At 35.4% G+C, this 13,646-nt stretch overlaps 1 protein-coding gene and 1 pseudogene across 2 annotated transcripts; one reads left to right on the top strand and one right to left on the bottom strand.

The window, feature by feature from the left end:
- Positions 1 to 83: 83 nt before the first annotated feature.
- Positions 84 to 10,866, bottom strand: LOC308431193 (olfactory receptor 8G17-like; annotated as a pseudogene). Its single transcript has 2 exons — positions 10,834 to 10,866; positions 84 to 1,022 (listed from the first exon to the last, which is right to left on the bottom strand). The product of its transcript is annotated as an olfactory receptor 8G17-like (transcript).
- Positions 10,867 to 10,923: 57 nt separating this feature from the next.
- LOC308431140 (olfactory receptor 8D1-like) lies at positions 10,924 to 11,850 on the top strand (the record flags this gene model as incomplete). The annotated part of the gene is made up of 1 exon (XM_080930500.1): positions 10,924 to 11,850. The coding sequence occupies one exon, from the start codon at positions 10,924 to 10,926 to the stop codon at positions 11,848 to 11,850; it is 927 nt and encodes a 308-aa protein (XP_080786626.1).
- Positions 11,851 to 13,646: the final 1,796 nt, after the last annotated feature.

Raw genomic sequence — 13,646 nt, forward strand, 5'->3', positions numbered from 1 at the left:
TGATTAAATTTGCATATATTTATTTCATACATTTTAATAAAAACAAATTAAGGTTTTTTGATACATTTCCTACATATTCTTTTTCATAAAAATAATCTTTTTACTATCATTTTCTTCAGAGCAATATTAACATCTTTATTTCTCAGACTGTAGATGAGGGGGTTGAACATGGGAACAATGATGATGTAAAATACAGAAGACACTTTTCCTTCATCCAAAGAACTGAGAGATGATGGGTTCAGATACATAACTGCAGCAGAACCAAAAAAGACAAGAACACCTGAGATGTGGGACCTGTAGGTGCTGAAGGATTTGGATCTGCCCTCAGTGGATTTAATACATAGGATGCTGATAATGATTAATGGATAAGAACTGATGATGGTCAGGGTTGGAAAAATGGTATCAATTACACTAAAAATTAGACTCATCAACTCATTTAAAAAAAACATTAGAGCAGGACAGCTTAAGGACAGGAAGAAGGTCACAGAAATAATGGTTGATCAAAACAAATCTGCAGGAATCAATCCTAAGTATACACCCTACCTGAACTGATGCACAATTTTGCCCATCATGTAAACTCCTGAAACAAGGGAAAGGCAGTTTTGTTGAGACATCATGATATTGTAAAGCAAGGGCCTGCAGATGGCAATGTAAAGGTCACATGCCATTGCAGCCAGCATATAACATTCTGAAACAGCAAAAAGAAGAAAGAAGTAAAGTTGACTAATACACTCGGGATAGGAGATGTCATTCTTCTCCTTCATAAAGTTCACCAGGATTTTGGGAGTAATAACAGTAAATTGGCAGAGGTCATTGAAGGACAGGCTACAGAGGAAGAAGTACATGGGGGTGTGCAGGTCAGAGCTGAGGAGGATCAGGATGATCATGCCCAGGTTCCCCAGCACTGAGAGCAGGTAGATTCCAAGGAAGAGGAAGAAGAGGGGTAGCTGCAGTTCAGGTTGGTCTATTAAGCCAAAGAGGAAGAATTTGGTCACTGTGGAGTAATTGCCTTTTTCCACGATCTTTGGTCAGAATCTGAAAAGGAAATGGTATAGCTGATCTTCTTTTAAAAGCCGGTACCACCTTAAATTCTATATGACCACTTGTTTCTGTATTATCTTCACTATATTGAAGTTGTAACATTTAATATTTTCTACATTTGAGTTTCAAAATTAATCATATTTTTTTAAAATATTTATTTGTCTTCATAGTTTTGGAAACTTTTGTACCATTAATATTCTATTTCAACATGTCAAACCTCTGAAGTTAGTGTTTCAAAAACTTATCTCTAAAGAACATCATTTATTTAAGAAGTATATCTGAAACCAGCGTTGGGACCTCTGTTCCCTCCAGCCAGCTTTGTGGCTCAGAACAAGGCTCAGCATATCTGCCACCTGGACCAGCAGTTTGCAAAAGTTAAGGCCTGGCGAGTAGGAGATCTGAGCAGCCAGGAGGCAGAGAGATCTCTGCCGAGTGCACACGGAAAGCGCTCCCTGCCGTGCCTGATCCGTGCCTGATCCAGGGACAAGGAACACAGAATTGGGACTTCTGTTCCAACTTGGTGGCTTTGGGGTGCAGAACAGGGCTTGGACCATATGGCATTTGGACCAGTGGATATCCAGGGACACAGACCAGGTACAAGGGAAAGGCAAGAACATATCACTGAAAAAATATGGCAAGAGGAAAGTGAAAGAGCATATCCCAAGGAAACCAAGACAACATGGCAACACCAGTACCCAGCTCACCCATCACAGCCAACAGTGGAATTCCAAATACTCCAGAAAAAGAAGAAGTAGACATAAAATCATACCTCAAGACAATGATAGAGATCCTTAAACAAGAATGGGAGGGAAAGTAAAATGAATCAGAAGCTTTTAAAGAGGAAAGAAGAAAAACACTCAAAGAACACAAAGAACTAGAAGAAAACAGAAACAAAGAGATGAAGGAATGGAAGAAGGAATTTAAAATGGAAATTGTCACAATAAAGAAAACACTAAAAGAGATAACCCTAGAGGTAGAAAACCTAAAAAAGAAATCGGGAGTCACAGAAGCAAGTATTTGAAATAGACTACAGGAGATGGAAGAGAGAATCTCGGGGGCCGAAGACAACAGTTTAAACATAGACAAAACAGTCAGAGAAGAAGCAAAAACAAAAAAAGTTCCTAATCCAAAATGACCAGGAAATCCAGGACACAATGAGAAGACCAAACCTAAGGATAATAGGAATAGCAGAGTGAGAAGAATATAAACTAAGAGGCACAGTAAATATCTTCAACAAAATTGTAGAAGAAAACTTCCCTACCCTTAGGAATGAGATGACCACCAGAATAAAAGAAGCCTTCAGAACTCCAAATAGGTTGGACCAGAAAACAAATACCTCCTGACACATAATAGTCAAAACAATAAGTGCCCAAAGCAAAGAAAGAATACAAAAAGCATTAAGGGAAAAAGGTCAGGTAACATATAATGTCAGACCAATCAGAATTACACCCAATTTCTCAACAGAGACTATGAAAGCTAGAAGACCCTGAACAGACATCATGCAGACCCTAAGAGAGCACAAGTACCAGCCCAAGCTGCTATACCCAGCAAAACTATCAATCACCATAGAGGAAGAGATGAAGTCATTTCAAGACAAATCTAAATATACCCAATATCTGACCACAAACCCAGCACTACAACAAATTATAGGTGGAAAACCCAATACAATGAGGGAAACTACATTGTAGTAAAAATGAGAGAACTCCTAAACAAGAAAACCAAAAGAAGAAAGAGACACAGACACAACCAAACTACAAAAGCAATAATAGCAAGAAACAGAAACCACTATTCCTTGTTAGTTATTAACATAAATATTCTCAACTCCCCGATAAAGGGACATAGGCTATCAGACTGGATACATAAAAAAATTCAGCATTTTGCTGCATACAGGAAACTCATGTCAGAGACAAAGACTGACACTATCTCAGAATAACAGATAGGGAAAAACACTTCCAAGCAAATAGCCCCAAGAAGCAAGAAGGAGTGGGTATTCTAATATCAAATAAAGTAATTTTCCAACCAAAAGTTATCAAAAAAGATAAAGAAAGACACTTTTTACTCATTAAAGGTAAAATCTGTCAAGAGGACCTCTCAATCCTTAAAATATATGCTCCAAATACAAAAGCACCCACATTCATAAAAGAAACCCTAATAAAGCTCAAAAAATACATTTCACCCCACACAAAAAGAGTGGGAGATTTTAATATCCCACTCTCACCAATGGACAGATCATGGAATCAGAAACTGAACAAGGACACTGGAAAACTAGCAGAGACTATGAACCAACAGGGAATTAATATATATCTACAGAACATACCATCCTAAAATAAAAGAATATACATTCTTTTCAGCACCACATGGCACCTTCTCGAAAATTGACCACATAACTGGACACAGGATGAGACTCAATCGAAATAAGAAGATTTAGATACTACCATGCATCCTCTAAGATCACCATGGTCTAAGGCTGGTCTTTAAGAACAAGAAAGACAACAAAAAGCCCACATATACATGGAAACTAAACAACGATCTGTTAAACGAGAGCAGGGTCAAAGAAGAAATAAAGAAAGAAATTAAGGATTTTCTAGAATTCAATGAAAACCAAAACACAACATACCCAAACCTGTGGGATGCAATGAAAACAGTACTGAGAGGAAATCTCATAGCACTGAGCCCTTCCAAAAAGAAACTGCAGAGAGCATATATCAGCAACTTGACAACACAGCTAAAAGCTCTAGAACAAAAGAAAGCAGATACACCAAAGAAGAGTAGACTGCAAGAAATTATCAAAATTAGGGCAGCAGTAGACCAAATAGAAATAAAAATAACCATCAAAAGAATCAACAAAACCAAGAGCTTGTTCTCTGAGAAAATCAACAAGATTGATAAATCCCAAGCCAGACTAACTAGAGGGCAAAGAGCAAGTTTACAAATTAACAAAATCAGAAAGGGAAGTGGAGACATAAAAACTGAAACTGAGAAAATTCAAGAAATCATCAGATCCTACTACAAAAGCCTATACTCCACAAAGTTGAAAAATATGGAGGAAATGGATGAATTCCTAGAGAGATACAAGATCCTAAAGTTAAACCAGGACCAAGTAAACCATACAAATAATCCCATAACACTTAAAGAAAGAGAAGAAATCATCAAAAGCCTCCTAACCAAAAAAAGCCCAGGTCCAGACAGGTTCAGTGCAGACTTTTATCAGACATTTATTGTGGACATAACACCAATACTCTCCAAACTGTTCCACAAGATAGAATCAGATGGAATACTACCTAACTCATTTTTGAGGCTACAATAACCCTCGTTTCTAAAACACACAAAGACCCTACAAGGAAAGAGAACTTCAGACCAATCTCACTTATGAACATTGATGCAAAAATACTCACAAATCCTTGCAAACCAAATCCAAGAACACATCAAAATGATCATTCACCATGACAAGTAGGCTTCATCCATGGGATGCAAGGATGGTTTAATATAAGAAAATTCATCAATGTAATCCACCATATAAACAAACTCAAAAAAAAAATCACATGGTAATCTCATTATATGCTGAGAAAGCATTTGACAAAATTCAACACCCCTTCATGTTAAAAGTCCTGGAAAGAACTGGAATCCAAGTTCCAAACCTAAACATAGTAAAAGTGATATACAGCAAACCAACAGCCATCAGCAACTTAACTGTGGGAAACATGAAGCAATCCCACTAAAATTAGGGACTCGACAAGGCTGCCCACTCTCCCCCTACTCATTCAACATAGTACTGGATATCCTAACTGGAGCAATTAGACAGCAAAAGGAGATCAAGGGGATACAAATCGGAAAGGAAGAAGTAAAAACATCACTCTTTGCAGATGGCATATTTGTGTACTTCAGTGACCCCCACAAATTCCACCAGAGAACTCCGACAGCTGATAAACAAGTTCAGCAAAGTGACTGGATACAAAATTAACTCAAACAAATAAGTAGCCTTCCTATATTCAAAGGACCAATATGTGGAGAAAGAAATTAGAGAAAAGATACCCTTCACAAGAGTCACAAAAAACTATGAAATACCTTGGTGTGACACTAACTAAACAAGTGAAGGACCTGTATGACAAGAACTTCAAACCTCTAAAGAAGGACATTGAGTAAGATCTCAGAAAATGGAAAGATCTCCCATGCTCATGGATTGTAAAGATCAACATTTTAAAAATGGCCATCCTACCAAAAGCAATCTACAGATTCAATGCAATCTCCATCAAAATTTCAACTCAGTTCTTCATTGAGTTGGAACGATCAATGTGCAATTTCATCTGGAATAACAAAAGACCTAGGATAGCAAACTCCATCCTTAACAACAAGAAAACATCTGCGAGAATCACTCTCCCTGACCTCAAGCTATATTACCAGGCAATTGTACTGAAAACTGCATGGTACTGGTACAGAAATAGGCACATGGATCAATGGAATAAAATAGAAGATCCAGAATTGAGCCCTCAAGTATATTTTTGACAAAGGTGCTGTAAAGATTCAATGGAAAAGGACAACCTATTCAACAAATGGTGCTGTTCCAACTTTCACTCAGCATGCAAAAGAATGAAAATAGACCTTTTCTTATCTCTTGTCCAAAGTTCAAGTGTAAGTGGATCACAGATCTCCATGTATAACCAGATACACAGAGACAATTAGATGAGAATGTAGGGAAAACCTTAGAACACATAGGCACAGAAGAAAATTTTCTGAACAAAACACCAATGGCTCAAGCTCTAAGGTCAAAGATTAACAAATGGGACTTAATGTGACTGCAAAGTTTCCATAAGTCTTAGGACATTGTAAAGAAAACAAAATGGCAGACAACAGAATGGGAAAAGACCTTTACCAACTCCACATCAGATACAGGCCTAATATCCAAGGTATACAAGAAATTCAAAAAGCTAGACACCAGAGAATCAAGCAACCTTAATAAAAAATGGGTTACAGAGCTAAACAAAATGTTCTTAATTGAGGAATATCGAATGACTGAGAAACATATAAGGAAGTGCTTAGCATCCTTAGCCATCAGGGAAATGCAAATCAAAACAACCCTGAGATTCTACCTCACACCAGTCAGATTGGCCAAGATCCAAATCTTAGATGACAGCTGATGCTGGCAAGGTTGTGGAGAAATAGGAACACTTCTCCACTGTTGGTTGGGTTGTAAACTAATACAACCACTCTGGATATCAGTCTGGTGATTCCTCAGTAAATTGAACATAGTACTACCTGAGGATCCAGCTATTCCACTTCTGTGCATATACCCCAGAGACACTCCAATATACAACAAAGATTCATGTACCACAATGTTCATAGCAGCTCTATTTATAATAGCCAGAAGCTAAACAGAACCCAGATATTCTTCAGTAGATGAATGGATACAAAAATTGTGGTACATTTACACAATGGAGTACTACTCAGCCATCAGAAACAATGACTTAACCAAATTTTTAAGAAAATGGTTGCATCTAGAGAATATCATCCTGAGTGAGATAATCCAGTAACAAAAGAACAGACATAATATGCAGTCACTCATATTGGGATGCTAAACCTAGAGGCTCGGACTGCCCCAGAAACAACTCACAGATTATATGAAGTTCAAGAAAAATGAAAGAATAAAAATGAAAAAGAAAAAAAAAAAGAAAACAAAACAAACAAAAAGTCATGCTCAATCATCACACACCAAGAAAATGTTGACTTACTCTGGGTTACACGCTGTTGTACATGCACTTTTTGCTCATTGTAACTAGTAAGACCTTAATGTAGAGTATTAAACCTTTAAAAAAAAGAAAAAAAAGCCAAAAAAAAAAAAAAAAAAAAAAAAAAAACATAAGGTAGACTGCATGTCTTGTAGTGCATGGTCAACAGAAAAAAAAAATATGAAGGACAAGATTGAGAAACTTTTGTCTTATTATGTTGTGTATTATTTTTACTCTTAAGAAAATCAATAATATTTTTATCCTATAGTTCCTTTGCATATCAATTATGGATTTTAATTTAGTGTTTTTATGAGAATTTTTAGTATGCGATTGAATGGATCTATGTGTGTATATCTCTTTCTTATGACTTTTTCTTTTTTTCCTTTTTTTTATTTTGTCCTGTTGTCATATGATGTGTGATGTATTTCGCATCTCATTTTATTTCACTATTATCTCTTATAAGCCTGATTGTTTTATAATGAGAGAAAATCAGCAAACAAAATGACATCTTACATAATTTTGCATAGCAATAGATGACTTGTGAATGAATAATAAGAATTTTCTTTGAAACTGTCACCATTACCCTGGGGACAGTGTGCAGCATTAGCCTCAGAAGTCATTCATGGAGGCTCTTCTTAAGTGCACTAGACTATAGGGGATTTGTAAACCTATTAGAGTTTCGATTTCATAATAAAACCCAAGTCTCTGGACTATTGCATAAAGGCTCCATATCACAACACTCTTGTAGGTCCTGAAAACTAGAGGTGATCTTCTTTAGGACACTAATAGTTTCTTCTATTGGATTCATATAGATATTTCAGTTGGGAAAAATTTTTATTTTAGCACTAGATACAACATGTGTAAGAACACAGGTGGGATTTCCTCAAATATCATAAATATTATCTGTTACATGGAAAAGAAACCAAGCTTTTTACAAGATTTTTTTTTTGTGCTCAAACTAGGTAAGTTTTCAATGTCATTTATAACAACATTATAATAGCTTTTGGTAGAGCAGTTGTTTTGACATTCATTAATACACATGTGCAACATCTTAGTTTTATCTGGAATATTTGTTTCACTATTCTCTCTAGTAGCAAATATTTCCCATTGATTTTCTATTACTTTTTGTTGTTGCTTTACTATGACTAGGTCTCACTGACAGAGTGATTTCCAACTCAGATTTAACCATTGTAATTCAGAGAAACTTACTGGGAATCCATGGCCTAAACATTTTATTTTCAAAAACATTTCTATAGGATGTTTTTTTATAGGACTCTGTATTTCACATATTACCTTACACACATTTCCAAAAGAAAGAAACCAAAGTAAAAATCAATACTAAATAATCACCCTTGGGTAAACAAAAGTTCCTGCTTTTTACTTTACCTTGAAAAAACATCTCAGAGTATGAGAAGGTTGATAAATGATTTATCTGCTGTAAGTACCACTTCTTAGTTTCTCATTTGCCTCAAAAGCACCAGCCAGAGTACATACTATGAGGTACAGAGTCTGTATCTCAATTCCTCTTAGGCTACCAGAATAGGCCTTGGTACTACTTCTAACCTCTCTCGGAAGTTCCATAGTTTGAACCTGTGTGTGAGCCAAGTATTTTTAAATGTTAATATTTTTTCATCACCCACACCTAGGTGAAGAGTTTACGATGAGGAATAAATATACAAAACCATATACTTCATTCAAAGCCGGTATATTTTCACATCATCATACTGTATGACCATCTTTAAGTTTTGAATATATATTAAGTATTGGTTACTGATTTATATACAGCATATATATATATATATATATATATATATATATATATGTGTGTGTGTGTGTGTGTGTGTGTGTGTGTGTATATTCATGAGTTCTGTTCAACATAGTGATTATTGAAATGTTATATTCTCATGTTTAATTTACATTAAAACTCACAAAATAATTCTCTAAAAGTTGCAAACTGAATATCAATAAAAATGGTCTTTGAAATTAAGCCTTTCATGAGTCTAAATCTATCCAAAATTTCAGCTTATTAATGTAATGTATCTTTTTGTTGCCCAAAGGCGTGGGCAATACTGGGAAGTTTATTTACAGATGGACTCTACAATGATTTCAATACACACAGATTAACTCTGAATGTCTATGAGAGTAAAATGGAAACACTCCATTATTATCCTAAGTTCTAGTTTGTTGATTTGGTTTTTTTTTGCCTTCAGGGAACAATTGAGGTCATAGTATGTGAAATACAGGTCAAAGTTATTCACACATGAACTTCTCTTTCTTGAACAAAGGCTTAGGGGTATATTCTTTGGTTTTATATTTCCTGCTAATAGCTAATATCTCTTTGATATCTATGTTAAACCCAGAAATAACTATTTTAAGGAATATCTATTTTACATTTTCTATTTTCCCTTATTCTAATTTTCTCTGAAGTAATAAAATTGTGAGATAACGTACTCTTTGTTGTAACTGATATCTTGCTGTTTTAAGTTTGTCATAGGATGACCTTTATGTTCACTGTAAGGAGACCCCTTCATGCTCCTCTTGTGTATCATCTAGAATTGTCCTTTTATGGAAGCTTTGGAATCTGGTCCATCCTTTGTCATTTAAAACAATTCATACCATCAATCTCTCCTATTCTTGGGCTTGTGGTTTAGTTAGATAACAGTAAAATATTAAACATTTTTTTAGGTAAAAGAAATGAAAATATATTGGAACCATATACTCTGAACTCAAGTTCTGAAACTATTCTTGAGTCCTTTTAACTTAGATTTCTTCATGAGAAATATGTACTCCTTTAAGGGTTCTATAGAAATCAATGTGGTAGTGTAGGTAAACAACATGGAATTAATATGTAACTAGTGAGGAAATACTAGGTAGGAAAGAAGAAGATGGAGATAAAAAATGGGAAGACATAAATATTATCTCCATTAAAATGAAAGAGATAACTCTAACTTGACAATCTACACTTTCATTTAACAAGGTTTCATGAATAAAAAATGATTTCATTCATCAGAAGAATGTGCCCACTAGATTTTATTAGGGAAGAAATACAGCACATGCTTTTATTTTTAGATACTGGATTAAAATTGCCATGAGATTCCACTTGTAGAATAGTTATGTATCTAGTTACAGCATTCTTTCTAATATGTTCAGGAGCAAATGTTCTTGTCATGTAATGATTAGCCATTGTATGTAGGAGTTTCATAAGTACTAGTTAATTTTTGTTATGATTATGATACTAAAAAACTTACAGTTTTGAGAATGGTTGAATGGGAGAAAACACCTTGCAAACCTTGGACTCATCAACTGTAGCACAGGAGGCTATGTTTTATCATGGCATAGTGGGAAAAAGTTGTGTCTGACCCTATATCAAGTTACCAAGGGGTGTTGGGTGAGTATTCTTGTTTAGAGACTGCTTCCTCCTTAGAATGTCTCGATGCTTTTTACACATTATCCATCAACATCACCTACAGCTGGAGATTAAAAACAAACCAAAACTAGAACTATTTTAGTGCACTGGGGCTGAAGCTTAGTCTTTCCTTCTTAGTGGGTATGAAAAGACACTGGAGAAACTGCTGGAGTCTTTCACAACTGTTTCCCTTTCTAATTTTCCCACTTTCTTTTTTTTTTTTTTTTTTTTTCATTGAAATGTTGTGAAGCTGGTTCACAGAGCTTCTTTTGTATATTTGAGAAAGGGTTGGTAATATATCACAGGTACAACAATCATGTCTCAGCTTCTTGAGTTGTGTTGTTAAATGAATGAAGAAAACAGGAAGAATTTCTAATCTTCATCTTTTAGTAAAAAATGTATCTCTTGGATAAATAAAAGACCTTACTTCTTAAGGCACAATTTTAGTTTGGCTTCTGAACACAGAAGGCAACTCATTTTAAATCAGGAAATAGCATTTTATTTTGTTATTTGAATTTACACCCAACTTGGAGACAATTTTAAAGGTTATAAATTAGATGTTCATGGAACACATAATGAAAACAACATATAGACAGTTTGGCAATCTCTTTTTGAAGATTTAATTTCATTTGGAAGTATAATAAAAGTCATCTAAAAATATACCTTATAGTTCCATGTGAGAGCAGGTATGTTCATGGTGCTATAATGGTAAACTAAGTACTTATTTTCTACTTCCCCAGAAACCAACAAAGAATGGAAACTGGGAATCACTCTGCATCAGTTGTGTTTGTCTTGGTAGGATTAACACAGAAGCCTGAGCTCCTGCTTCCCCTCCTTCTTTTGTTCCTGAGCATCTATGTGCTGACAGCAGTGGGGAACCTGGGCATGATCCTGCTCATCACAGTCAGCCCACTGCTGCACACTCCTATGTACTATTTCCTCAGTAGCTTGTCTTTTGTTGATCTCTGCTATTCCACTGTCATTACACCCAAAATGCTGGTGAACTTCCTTGGGAAGAAAAATTTCATTACCTATTCAGAGTGCATGGCACAGTTTTTTTTCTTTGCAATCTTTGTGGTCACTGAGGGTTACCTCCTGACTGCCATGGCATATGATCGCTATGTGGCCATCTGCCGACCATTGCTGTATAATGTGATCATGTCCTCTAGACTCTGCTCACTTTTAGTGTTAGTTGCATTCACCCTAGGCCTTCTCTCTGCTGTGATACACACAAGTGCTATGATGCATCTGAACTTCTGTAAAACCTACATTGTAAGTCATTACTTTTGTGATGCTCTCCCCCTCCTCAAACTCTCCTGTTCTAACACACATCTTAATGAGCTTCTTGTATTTATCATTGGAGGGCTCAACACCTTGGTGCCTACCCTAGCTGTTGGCATCTCCTATGTCTTCATCTTCTGCAGCATCCTTCACATCAGGTCATCAGAGGGCCGGTCCAAAGCATTTGGAACCTGCAGCTCTCATCTCATGGCTGTGGGGATATTCTTTGGGTCTATCACCTTCATGTATTTAAAGCCTTCTTCAAGTAACTCTCTGGAGCAAGAGAAGGTGTCTTCTGTGCTCTATACCACAGTGATCCCCATGCTGAACCCACTAATATATAGTTTGAGGAACAAAGATGTGAAGAAAGCATTGGGAAGATTCTCAATAGGGAGATAAGTCTAACTTTTTGCAAAAAATACATAGTAAAAGTGAATTGTTCTAATGATAATATGTTCTATTTACTTTATCTTCTTAAATATATAGTATATCTATGTTTGGTTTGCTAATAGTAATCTCAAAATAGCCTGCATTTAGACAAGAACTAAAACATGGGACTACATTAGCATTCATATTTCATGAAGTGCTTTACAATATATCATTTATTTAATTTCTCAATAAAACAATATATGGTTTTTCAAAGCAAGTGTTAGTGCTTGAAAGGAAAATTTGTCTTTCTCTGTTATATTAATAAAATGATAATTCTGATTTTTCTCTAGCATTTGTTTTCTCTTCCTAACTGTTGTGTATTGAATATTTTCTATGTCTGTAGTTCTCTGTCTGTAGGAAGGGTTTTTTTTTTTTTTTTTTCATGAATCTTTCCACAATCCATTCATAACTGTGAATGGTTCTGTCTTCTGCAGGCTCAGAGAAATAGGCACATCTTGTAATTCGTGATTACGATGTCTGCCATATTTGAATGATATAATTTTGCTGCCTTTCTTCCTGTCTTCTAAGTTTTCTTCTCCCTCCTTCCCTTTTATCTGCAATCTTAGAGGAGACAATAATACAAATTACTTGTTTTTTTAAGTTTTAATTATTTTTGTTTTTTTATTAGATACTCTGCATTTACATTTGAGATGTTAACCCATTCAATCTGCCCTGCTCCCATTCCTCCTCCCCCTCTAGTAGCCTTCACAAAGGTGTACTCCCTCAGGTCCACTTGTTTAGGCATAAGACTTTTACTGTCTATCATTACTTATTCTCAACATCCTCAGGTAGGCATCATTCTCTATCATTGTTAAGTATGAATTGAAGCTTTTTTCTTTAGTGTTAGAATCACTTTTGGCTGAGGATATTAACAAATATTTAGGAGATAGTTTGGATGAATGTCCACTGAGCTAATCAATAGTAGTGATTCTCATCACTGAACTGTATATAGACTACTGATGCAGTCTGGAGTTGGAAACAACTATCTTCAACTATGTCAGTACAGTGCTCACCAGACTCCAGCATATAGTTCTAACTCCAAAGACACACATGTCCTAGCCATAATCAGGGAACAAAGTCATATATAAATAGACAGTACAAAAAAAGAGATTAATATGAAATATCATGTAAAGGAAAGGGTAGAGGAAATGCCAAAGAAGAGGGGAGAAAAGAGATCCTGAACTCAAGAACAAGCAACGTGTGTAATACACATGCATGGATCTGTTGAAGCATGAATTTTACTTTCCATATGAAAATCTGTAATGTGAGAGGTGGTAGTCTGCTCACTAATAATTAGTGATTATAAAGATGGAACTGTGTTGTGGTTCCATTCCTTAATCTGTCAAAAGACAGAAAAATGCATAAAAAATTCAGAAAATAACAGTTGCTGAAAATATGGGCATATTTTGGTCTGCTGCATTACTTAGATTTTTTATTTATCTTCAGAGTATTGAAGACCCCTGATTTCCATCTGGTCCTTACTCCCATGAGTCAATAGCTCCTTATACTAAGAAAAGGTACAGGATCCTTATATATGGACCAACTTGCTTCATTATCAAGTATAATTTTATTGAATTAGTTTTGAAGTAAAAAATTCGCTAGGAGTGTGAAAATGAGAAAAAAAAAGTAAACATATTTTTAATTGCAGACAATATAATAGTTTACTCCCAAATCCCCTGAGAACCTGTGATAAAACAAAGCTATGACTGCAGTATGTTACAGGAAGATAAACTAGAAGAGAGAATCCAGAAAGAAATATGTGAAGG

Source organism: Micromys minutus (genome assembly GCF_963924665.1).
Source record: "Micromys minutus genome assembly, chromosome: 16".
Lineage (NCBI taxonomy): Eukaryota > Metazoa > Chordata > Mammalia > Rodentia > Muridae > Micromys > Micromys minutus.